The sequence below is a fragment of the Cyprinus carpio genome, chromosome B23 (genome assembly GCF_018340385.1).
Source record: "Cyprinus carpio isolate SPL01 chromosome B23, ASM1834038v1, whole genome shotgun sequence".
Classification (NCBI taxonomy): Eukaryota; Metazoa; Chordata; class Actinopteri; order Cypriniformes; family Cyprinidae; genus Cyprinus; species Cyprinus carpio.
In genome coordinates, this window is record NC_056619.1 from 12907846 (window position 1) to 12920558 (window position 12713).

Here is a 12713-nt window from a genome sequence, read left to right on the forward strand (position 1 = left end):
ACACTGTTGTTAATGTGTTTATTCACAAGATAACTGATCAGTAGTAATATCTGTGGCAAACTTCAATGTAACTCACACACAGGTGGAAATACAGTTTCAGAGTCTCCGTTATGTATATTTATGTAACCAACAGTCATCATAGCCAAAAGAATACACATTCAAATCAACAGTGTTTGACCAAAAATGACATGACAAAAAATAACCACAATCTTTAAAATCTTACCACTTTATGGTCACATCTAAACAGTTAATATCAGATGTAATGATGTTCTCAAATTAGAGGCATTAAAGTAGTTTAACACTATTGCCAAATACTGTATCTGATAGAAAACTATGTACTTTATCCAATATATATACGGTATGCAAGGGTATTGCAAATATGCTAGGATGAAATAGATTTATCTGCCACATGCATCTCAGAATACTATCTTGAATTATTTACAAAAAGTCACACTTTTTGTAGTTTTATTACAAAGGCATGAAGTAAAACACCATGTTTTGTTTTATCGTATGAGTCTGTCACACTAAGAATTGCGTATCAAAATCAGAATAAATAATTTAAACAGCCTCTTTGAAATGTATATCTAGATTTGAAATATGTTGTACTTACTGTGAGATATGCACCATGTCACATGATGGGGTGAATTCTCAATGAGCACCTTCAGACTATCATTTACAGTAAATGTATTGTGGAAGTGAAAAATGTCAGTGGACCTGCTAATATAATGTGCAATGCAATTTTCATTTCAAAATAACTTCAACAGAAAAACATCTGTCACTGATATCTTTGTTCTTTAAATGTAGCTTATAATCAAGGATTGTATTTCATACAGAAAGTGCCATAATAGTGATACAACCAATATTTTTGACTCACAAATAACATTTATTCTTGCTATATCACTAACCATAAAGTTACCCATTACCTGTTCATAAAATCTTTAAATATCAAATATCTTAGACTAAAGTCACACCTTCAACCTAAACCATCAAATCTATTTCATTTAACAGAAACATATTCCCGAATTCAAATAATAGAAGTCTGTAAAGATTTTAAATAAATTTTTCATCACTTAATATGCTTATGCCAATGATTGTCTACAACCAAAATGAATCCAACAAAGGCACCACACAATACCTAAAATAATTAAACTCTTTCACACTGCATCATAAAATTATTAATAGGCATCTGAGCTGCTAAAAGAGAAAATAAACCAGTGCTCACTATCAAAGATCACACCTTTCTAAGTTTGTACAGTAAGACCAAAAATAGACCACAGTGATACACGTCTGCTCAAGCACTAGATCACAAAGCAGTGTGTGCTGATTTAGATATTAAAAGAAGAGAAAAATAAATAAACGTGGAAAGAGCATTCAACTGTAGCATAAATAACAGTGGTGTGCAGTAAGAATGCTTTCGAATGAGTCATGGCATGTTGATAAGAGACTGGTCCAAGGGCAAGAAAAGGCACAGAAAAACAGACCCACACACACAGTTGGGTGAAGAGCAGCAGCTGGCAGCAGGTCGGCTCAAAAACACACAGAACTTGCACAGGTACGTCGATAGGTCACTTTCGAGAGCGTTTACAACTCCGCCCACTCTGATATGACTTCTACAGTGAAACGAGATCTTCAGGCTTGTGCAAATGTCACCATATCAGCAGCTGAACAACATTCAGAGGCGGCCGAACTGTTTCAGTGGAATGAACTTATTTACCTAGAGTAGCAATGCTTCACAATATAAAATAAAGAGCAAACTGCTATTCCCTCCACTATCCATTAATAACTCACCCTGTGGATTGTCTGTGGATACTTGATTATCAGTATCATCCTACCTCCTGGTTCAAAGGAGATTTTTGAACAACATTTGAACTTTCATTACTGGCCTTCAAGTGGATGGGCTCCACTTTTGTGGCATTATGATTGAAGACCACACCCACTTTTTCAGTCTTCATTTTATGAGTTGGAGCAGGTTGAGGGTCTGACTTCCGGGGTGGAGCCTTCACAGGGGGACGGTGTGGATCATCCCCAATGTTGACAGATAAATTTGTGTACAATGGTTCCAACTCTTTGGACAGGAGCTCATAAGTCAGCGAGTTCAATCCATCTGAGCGCCAGTTCAGCCTTGTGCGCTTCAGCAGGTCAAACCTACAAGAACAAATTCATGAAGAGGAACTGACTCAATAAACAAAATAAATGGATTAAATAATAAATCTTTCCATACAGTCTTAAAAATAAAGGTTCTTTATTGGCATCTATAGTTCTATATGAAGAACTGTTAACATCCATAGAACTTTTCCGATGGACAAAAGGTTCCTACAGTGGAAAAAGGTTCTTTAGATTAAACTGTTTAAAAGAAATTTTAAGAACTGTTCACTTATAGGTTCACTGGGGAATCAAAAATGGTTCGCCTATGGCATGGCTGTGAAAAAAACCCTTTTGGAACCTTTATTTTTAAGATTGTACCAACTAGGGTACAAAACTGGATAGTTTCTGGAAATTCACCAGAAAGTTTCCATCAAGTTTATAATATATTTGGCATGTGACATCACCTTCTCGGGTTCTGCTCATTGCCCTGATCTCCTTTATGTTTGATCATTTTATAATGTCCAATGGCCAAAGGGGGGCGCATTATCTTCATCCCAGAGAGACGGACTCTACAGACAAAACCAAGTAGAAAAAGTAACATATAAGAAAAAAAACCTGAAGAAGGATGGTATGAATTATCAAACAGACAGAGACAAAAGAAAGAGCGGTGCAAAGCACAGCAGGAAAACTATTTCCAGCAGAGTCCGCAAGGTGGGCCAGATGGATGTAAACTAGCTAAAAAAGGACTAAAAAAATACTTTTGTTGAGGAATTTTATGTAAAAAGGTTCTAACCACAACTGAAAAAAAAATCCTCAAAAGGTTCATCTAAATTGGAGTTTCTAATCCAGCTTTTAAATACTTAAAACTTTGGGTTCAGCCATCTGAGTCATCTGAGTCAGACAAGGATACTGACGGTTCATTATGAGACAGTCGGGTTTACAAATCACCATGAGCTGATATTATGCCCTTCAAAATGTTCTCCAAGAATACATGTAATGTCAGTTTTCCCAAAACACATAAAGCCGGGTCCTGGATTATCTCCACTAAAAATACTTTTCGTCTGGGACTAGATTTGATCTGTCTCGTACCCTGAAAAATCGCTCAGGGTGAAATCAAACCATGTAGGCATATTAAACAGCAAGACTCAGAGGTGCTGCCTTGTCGAAGCAGGTTGGGACTTGGTTCTTACTCAGAAATAGTCAATTACATTACAGCAAATTACATTTGGTTCCATTAATGGTTCATGAGCGTGTACTAAAACATTTTGAGAGTCAATCAGAGTCATGCACTACTACTGAATCTACAGCGTGAAACATATATAGGTATATAAGTATAGAAAGGTTTCAGAATTAATTAATCTTATGAGCCAGATGTTTGTAGTGAATCAAAACTATTTTTGGGCAGTGTAGTCAATCGATTCTTGACCAAATGATTCAATTATGAATTATTTTGGTCTCAACCAATTTATTCCACTATGAATCATTTAATGAATCAAATACATTTAGGCAACCAGTGCAGTCTGATTCACAAACAAATTAGCTTTTTTGTGAATATAACACAAGCTTAATGTAGTTACTGACTGGTTGTTCATATGACAACATGTAGTTAAACAAACATGCTAAGGCTTTTGTCAGTAGTACTTATAATTTTTTTTTTTTAATAATGGCGGAATTAAATATGCTACATTTTTGTGTATTTAGTACTGTTATTTAATACACAGTTAGGCCAATTATTGTGTTTTAATGCATGTCGCCTATACAAAAGAAAGTAAGAGAAAAGTCAACATTTTGCCAGAATTTTGAAATGTATTTATTATAAAAATGATCTCATCATGGTTTTTTCAAATACAGCTTCCTCTAAAAGAATTATTAACACAACTGCTAATGAGGAATCAGAACCAGATTCATTAGATTCCTCATGACGCTCAATCCTATTCATGCCAAAGTCACTTAAAGGGGTCATGAACTGAGAAACCAAAATTCCCATGATCTTTTGACATGTAAGAAGTCTATAAAACTATAAAGAACTCAAAACTTTATCGTTAGTCTAAAATCAGCTTATATTGAAGCCAATCTGCCAAAACGACAGGTTTTAGAATGTACCACTTTATGATGTAATAGTGTGGCTAAACACTGCCTCCACAGAAGAAGATCAACACTTGCTTCTACATCACTGCCTGTTTAGCCCCGCCCACCAATTCACACACGTAGTAGGTATGACAAGAGTGACAAAAACGCAGGTCTCCGCAGGAACCAAATGATAAACTTCATTTGGTGAACTTTATTTTTAATGAAGTTCCATACCACATCAGTAACATCTTGGTCCTTTGTTCACTTCATTTTATCGCGGATTCGTTTACAGACAAGGCACAATTCGACGCAGGATTCTCAGAAAGATTGAAACGCGATGCTATGCCGACTATATTGGATGTTCTGCATCAAGTGTGAGTAACTGTTTTTACTATTGCTTTGTTATTACAGGTCGTTTGATATATACTGAGTATTTATGCGTTTATAGCCTATTACTTCTAAATCTTGATAACATTATAAGTGGACCTCAGAGAACAGTACAAAATAAAAAACAAAGGCAATTCATGACCCCTTTAAGAGAGAACTATCCATAAAGAAAATATGTTTCAAATCCTCAACACTACTAATAACCCTCTACACCTGACTAATTCTGGTTTCAAGGCTTCAACAACTTTTAATCTTCTACAGCAAGTTTCTTTCTGTCATAAAAATAAAATTACTTAAATTTATTATTGAATAAAAAAGGCAGTAATCACTGAAGTGTACAGACATCTATATAGTTGGAAGCCTTGAGTCCAATCTAGTGATTCATGCATGTACTTACTGGTCCCTCCTGTGGCTATGCGGGGGAGGGCATGAGGGATAAACGGATGCAGTGAAAATGAGAATAATGACAAGAGACCAATGCGAATGTGAAATGAGAACAAAATGGTGATGGAGAGATGACAGAGGTGCAACACAAATGCTTAACAGGATGCACTTCTGATGCAGACGTGCCAGTTACTTTGATCTCTACTACATTCCAGACTGTTTTATGTTGAAATAACACATGCAAATGCATTATAAACTGAATTCTGCTATCCTCACCGAGCTGCGATGTCATCGTCCTCTCCTCCCCAGCCCCAGTACTGGTTAGGAAAGCCGTTCATTTTGAGGTACTGCTCCGGGGTTACAGCAGACACCCCTCCGAAGTACTGCGAGTATGGAAGTCTGGGAAGGAAGGAGTCAGAGCAGTGATTTGGTGAGGCACAGAGGAATGAGTTCATCTGTCTCTACTTTCCTCCATCAATCATTCCATCTGAAGTGTCACAGCTTCCTCTGTAGTTTAATGTGCATCTACACCTCTGCATTGCATCATTACAGCAGTCTGTACAGATGGATAGGAAACCGGGACCCCTTATAAATTAACAAAAAATGCTGTTTAAATTTGTGTCAAAATTTAATAATAACTATTTTCAGAACACTTCAACACTAATATTTCTAAAGTATGTACACATTTTTTCTATGCACTGAATAATCATATGACCTGCTACAATTGACAGTATTTGCAGTATGCAGAAAACTGGGTGCAAATCATAATGCATTCATGTTTTTCTTGACTTGTTTTTTTTTTTAAGGGGTTTTTACATAAACGTGGACAAAAAGTAATAAGTAAAGTTTTATTAGATTTCAAAAATTAAACATGCAACATGACGATGTCATGTGACAACCATGCATAATGTGTATATCCCTGTATATTACTGTATTTTCATGTGATCTCTGAGTAAATCTGAAAAAAAAGGACATGAATAGCAACTGATGTGTGTTGAGCTGTATATACATGACTGTTTAAAAGTTTGGGGTTGGAAAGATTTTTTTTAATGTTTTTGTAAGAAATCTCTCATGCTCAACAAGGCTGCATTTATTTGATCAGAAATACAGTACAAATAGTAATATTATGTACAATTTTATATAAATGGTTTTTAATATATTTTAAAATATAATTTGCTTTGTATTCTGGTAAAGCTTTTTTTTCAGTCGTCTAGTGTCACGTGATCCTTCAGAAATCATTCTAATTTGCTAATTTGAAGATCAGTCCTTATTATTATCAATGTTGTGCTGCTTAAAAGTTTTGTGAAAACTGTGATGCATGAAACCATGAACATTTTTTCATGATCATAATACCAAATAAATGATGAACAAAGTTTAATAAAACAGAAATGATTTTAAACAGAACCCTTTTTAACTTGTTTATTGTTTTTACTCCATTTAATCCATTGCTGAATAAATGTATTCACTGATTTAAATAATAATAATAAAACAAAGTTTGAATGCTTATTGAACCTGCCCTCCAGAGATCCTTTGTACTCCTAACACCTGTTCTAAATTCTTTAGTACTGTTCAGTAAATACTGAGTGATAGCTAGATGAGCTGCTGCTATGTATCTTTCTTTGCAATTTTCTCTGTATTTCTACCCAAGGACTAACTCTCTGAGTCATGTCTGAATGCTTTACAGCCTTCAGCGGATTCATCACAGAGAGGTCCTGATGTTGTCCTCAGCCTTGGTGGATTGAATATATGGGTTGTTTTCTCTGCAATTTTTCTGTTCTCAGTGAATGTTTTTATCTAGGTGGACATTGTGGCTGCAGAGTACAGAAATGCAGACTCTGTGACCCGAGATGTGCAGACCTGGATGTCAATTTAGAGGGCCAGAGCCATGAGTTACTGCATACACCTGTGTCAGCACTAATAATGAATGAACTACATCCCCTATTTTACCATGCGTGAAGAGGATGAACTTTTTGTTTCTAGAAGTTTTATAAGATCTAGAAAACTGTTGTTAAATGAACGGTTTTTGTTCTTTTCATTTATTTTTAAATGGTCTGTTTTGAATCAAACTGTGTAGAATTTAATTGAAAAATTGACAACTAATTTATTTAAAAATATGTAACTTTCACTACCATCCAAAAAATTGTTATCAGTATGTTCTTTTTTTTGCTTTTAAAGAAATTAATACTTTTATTCAGCAAGGATGCCTTAAATTAAACAAAAGTGACAGTATAGGCATTTTAATGTAACAAATAAATGGAATTCTTTTGAAACTTCTATTCATCAAAGGATCTTGAAAAAAATTAATCACAGTTTGCACAAAAATATAAAGCATTTTTCGACACTGAAGACTGCAAATGCTGCTGAAAAAGTTGCTTTGCCATCAGAGGAATAAATTACATTTTAAAATATATTAAAATATAAAACATTATTTTGTTATATTATATTATATTTTAACCAATCTTAAAGTGCCCCATTATGGATTTTTGAAAATTACCTTTCATGCAGTGAATAACACAAGCTCTATGTGAATAAAAACATCCTGCTAAGTTTTAAATCTGAAAGTGCACCGTGTATAAAGTTATTGTCTCTTAAAAGAAAGAGTCGATTCTGAATCATTGAAACGAGTCATTTTTAAAATGAATCCCAAGCCGTTTCATGTTGACATCAACATGAAACATTAGCATATTGCCCGCCCACTTGTTGGTCTTTTCGCATTGGTCTGAATGAAAATGCTAATTCAATCTTTGCCACTAGGTGCTGCTTTTGGAGCTGTAAAAATAGCAGTTTCCCCTGTAACGCTGTACACAAAGCAGCACTGCTCAGAAACCTGCTTTATCAGGCATTACAGGTATGATGTAATGAACATGAGACCAATCACCGCAGATTAGTGTCACGCAAAGGAGGGGTTTGAAAAATTAATCGTCGAGTGAATTGTTTGGGAGTCGTTGAGCAAATAAGGTAAAAATAAATTCATATTATAAGACAATGAAAGTGTATTTTGACCTTGCATGCATGTCAACCTGTTGTTGGGGACTCCCAAAACCAAAATATGAAGCTTTCATTACCCATAATAGTGGCACTTTAAATGTTTGAACGGTAGTGTATACTAGCATCTAACCTTGATTTTATCCAACTACACAACATTTTTATTATAATTATTATTATATTATCATGCTGTAATATGAAAAATTATCATTATAATAATAACAATATTAAAACTAAAACAGTTATATTGAAGTGTCCCTTATATAACTACAAACATAAAAATGCATTCAAAAATTTAATTAGGTTTCACCCCCTTTAACAAAGAAAAGCTTTGTTAAAACATTCAATCCTGTGATAGTGGGCAGGGTACCTGTATCTGAACTTGTCCATAGCTACGGAGAGGTGTGTAGGGTACTGGGGGTGGCAGGTGTAGGTATTGTGGTCATTCTCAGGTAGCAGGTCAACATCATGCAGGAAAATACAACTCCAGTCCTCCTCTTTCAGTGCCTCCCGCACTCCAACATTCAGCAACTTCGCTCGGTTAAACGTGGAGTTCCCTGACTGATAACACAGACTATGAGCAAATCAAGTGTACACAAACGCATTCTTTGGCAAGAATAGAACACTAATATAGCTTGACAATAAGCTATGAGCTATGCTTACCCTTTGTCCCAGCTACTTCCTCTAATTACTGCTAGGATTTTTTTCTATACAATAGATGTGACAAGTCAGCGTAACAACGAACAAGAGACCTGGTGCACAATGTAAATGCCGTAGTGGACCTGCTGCCGCTGCAAAAAGGGGTGCAGATGGTAGAGGAGGGCGCGGAGGTGGGTCTGGCGGTTCCGGTAGGGGACCACGATGGCTGTGTGGTGCCGTGGCTCACAGTCTGGTGGGCGGTAATGACCCCCTAAGGTCACCAAGGGGTTCTTCTCTTTTATCTTCTCCAGGGAGGGGGGTGATGAGAGGTGGACAGAAACAGGACCCACTGGCAGACAGCAGGAGGAAAGCACACATGCACTTATTGTAAAAAAATTATCTGTCCTACAACACCAAATTAAAGAAATACTATCCCTAAAAATGTAAATTATGTCATTGTTTAATCACTGGTAGTCCAAAGCAGTATGACTTCTTTTGTGGGACACAAAAGGACAATATATTGTGCATATCAGTTACTGTGCAATATTTTTTAATTATTCTTTTTATTTTTTAATATTGGATATTTAATTCTTCATGCTCATTTTTACATTTAAATCACATTTGCTGTCATTTATTGCTCACTTAAAAATGTTAAATCTTTCATCTTTTAACCACTAATAACTTCATATTACTGTTAAATGTAATCTTAATGGAGGACTTGAAGTGACAGTTAAAAAATAAAATGAGATAATTCAAACATAAAAATGGAAATAAACGTAAAAGTAAATTAACAGAGATATTTTTAAAATTGTTTAATTAATGTCTTAAATTGTAGTTAAAAACAAAAAAATGAATAATTTTTCAATTATAAAATGAATGTAATTTTTTTTTTAAACTTAACTTAATCGTTCATTTATTGGAGCACCAAGTCCTCCATAATCTTTAGCATATCTCAAGATGAATATCTGTTTCTCATACTGTACATTATAATACTGTGATGCTTAAATTTATTTGTAGCATTTAAAATTACTGATTTTAGCTTTTAGAGGTTTTATTTTCTATTTATTTGATTTTTTATTCATATGATTTTTTTAATATGATTTCCGTCCACGAAATGAAAAATAATTCCAGAAGGCATAGAATTCAGCATATGATATGGACAATTATAATATTTTAATGGTGATTTTATGTCCTTTTTTTGAAGCTTAAAAGTGCCATTCTGCAGTCATTGTAACTGCATGGAAAACAGCAACCAGTACATTCTTAAAAATATACTTTTTTGTGATCCACAAGAGAAAAAAATCACACAGGTATGGAAAGATAAAAGTTAGTGTAACAAATCCAATGACTGATCAATGTCTTAAGCACTTCAGAGTGGATTTATATCTACCCAGCAGTGAAGAGGGCAGTATACAGTCACTGAGCTGCTGTTCTGGTCCACTGGGTCCTGGATGGTGGAGCAGCAGAGAGGTGAGGTTGGTGTAGACGTCATGTGGTCGAGAGTAGTCGATCTCAGGCTCGGTGGAATGAACCAAAACAGACACTAGGCCACGAAAGCCTCCCAGGGAGAAGTAGAGGACAAACGCAAACTGGAAGCCCACCAACAGAGCCAGAGTGCAGGGGGAGTCCAGCGCTCGACCACAGCACACCATTATGACATCCAACACAGAGCAGGAGTGACAGAGGAAGGGAGGATGGGAAAGTCAAAGGGGATGGACAAGGGACAGAGAAGAGAAGAGAGATAGAGTGAAGACAGAGCAAGAGGCATGAGAGAGGGAAGAGTGGAAGGATAACGGGGTGATGAGGAGAAATAAAGTTAGCTCAGTGAGCTAAGGGAAGGACATCTATGGCATGTGTGGGAGTCACTGGAAAAACAGAGGAACGCAAAAATCAACAGTGGCAGATCCATCACATCTAACAACAAAGGAGAACTTTAAAGTGCCAGTGTGTCCAGGATCAATGTCAGATCTCGGATTAAATCAGCAAAGACCACACACTTTTTGGGTCACTCTTGTTACATGGTACAGTACTTTAAAAAAAAATGCATGATTATAATAAATGCTTGATTATATAATACAAAATAAATTAATTAATTAAAAACAGGACAATAATTGGAAACCAGGATGATTCAGAGAAGGATTGTGAGTTACTTTATTTGAGGTTGTCAATTTGAAGATAGTTTTGATATTTTTAACAATCTTTTGAAAATCCGATATTATCATATGTGACCCTGGACCACAAAACCAGTCATAAGGGTCATTTTTTTTAAAATTGAGATTTCTACATCATCTGAATAAATAAGCTTTCCATTGATGTATGGTTTGTTAGGATAGGACTATATTTGGCCGAGATACAACTATTTGAAAATCTGAAATCTGGGTGCAAAAGAAAAACAAAATATTGAGAAAATCGCCTTTAAAGTTGTCCACATTAATTCCTTAGCAATGCATTTAATAATCAAAAATGTTAACATTTTGATATATTTATGGTAGAAAATGTACATAATATCTTCATGGAACATGATCTTTACTAAGGCCTAATATCCTAATGATTTTTGGCATAAAAAAAATATAGTTTTGACCCCTACAATGCATTGTTGGCTATTGCTACAAAAATACCCATGCGACTTATCAATGGCTTTGTGGTCCAGGATCGCATATATCATATAGAATATCTATAATAATGTACCTAACAGAAAATCATGCTTCAAAGAACAATGAACCATCTACACCACAGAACAGAAGCATCATAGAATTCATTAAATCCATAGCTTATGTTTGTGCAGTAGTTATTTATTAAAACTTCCTGGAGAATGATGTGATTTAAGGTCTGGGTTTTATTAGTTGAAGGTAAATTACATGACTATAAATGAAACTGATGTTTAGTTTGAACATTTTTGATTTAAAAAACAATAGGAAGAAATAGCCTACCTGTAACATTTCTTAATAAATTACTTTTTTTTTTTTTTAGAAGTGTGTATGGAACACTCAAACATAGCAAAAATGTATATATTTGGTGACAACTATTATCTCATTGTTTAAAACCTGCGAGTACAGTATGCTATTATATTAAAACATGTTGATATGAAAATGTGCTGCACAACAGGAATGAGCCTTTTATCGGTGAATAGACTGGTATTCCACGAGTACCTGTGCTGACTGGTCATAAACACAGGGCTGAGAGAGCACTGTCCTCCTCCTCCTGTCCATCACAAAACATCGCGCACCTTGAGGAGACAGATATTTCTGGACTGATTAACAAGATCTCCTGCTGACAAACCAGCTCAAATTTTACACTACGATACACCTGAAATGTATTTATTAAGCAACCATACATGCAGCAACAGCAGGCAATGAGCAATTATTGCAAAATAATTGTCAATATTACGGATAATTTCAACACTTCAGGTCAAGCGTTTCCTCTGACTCACCGGGTCCACAGCGACGCTTCAAACAGGCTCCAGCAGTAGACGATAGCTAGGCCTTCATTTAATATCACTCACTCGATTGTGGATAATCATTCCTCTATGGCGCACGAAAGAGTGTATAATATCCGCAGTCGCGTTGAGCGCGTCGCGGAACGCTCCCTGAGCGCGTCAGATGCTCAAGGCAGAGAGCCACTGACAGACATGTTTGATGCGGTGACGCGCTATTCTCGGGCGATCTTTGACGCTGTTACAATAAAAGCCCTGAGATACCTGTGTTAAAATCACAGTGCTGCCTTCTAGTGAGAAAACGCACGACAGGTTTGATTCTAGGAAGCGGTTTTCATTCACCAGATGATCTCGTGATGACGATACAGGCTTATAAAGCGAAATTAAATAGATGAAAAAGGGACACGAATCATGTGGATTATATCAAAGGGCTTACAATATCATCGTCATTTTGATTGGTAATTATATTGATTTTATAACACGAATTATGACGTATGTAAAACTGATTGTTCAACAAAACAAACTAACGAATTATGGTTTACAGTATATAGCCTATATATATATAAAGCACACACACACACACACACACTCACACACACACACACTAATGAACTAAGTTAGTTATTTAAGATGGTTTTTCAAATTTAATGAAGTAAGTTATTTGTTTTTTGTATATGTTCAAATCTGGATATGGAGTAAGCACTGGAATTTAAATGTATGTATTTAAATT

General features: G+C 35.5%; 1 protein-coding gene across 1 annotated transcript; it reads right to left on the reverse strand.

Annotated features, from left to right (window-relative positions):
- Nucleotide 1: 1 nt before the first annotated feature.
- On the reverse strand, nucleotides 2-12294 carry b4galt3 (UDP-Gal:betaGlcNAc beta 1,4- galactosyltransferase, polypeptide 3). The gene is made up of 8 exons (XM_019081216.2): nucleotides 11981-12294; nucleotides 11700-11776; nucleotides 9941-10415; nucleotides 8664-8899; nucleotides 8282-8472; nucleotides 5203-5325; nucleotides 2550-2654; nucleotides 2-2145 (listed from the first exon to the last, which is right to left on the reverse strand). Exons 3-8 carry the CDS (start codon nucleotides 10200-10202, stop codon nucleotides 1824-1826), a joined length of 1239 nt encoding a protein of 412 aa, XP_018936761.2. The 5' UTR covers nucleotides 10203-10415; nucleotides 11700-11776; nucleotides 11981-12294; the 3' UTR covers nucleotides 2-1823.
- Between the last annotated feature and the right edge of the window lie 419 nt (nucleotides 12295-12713).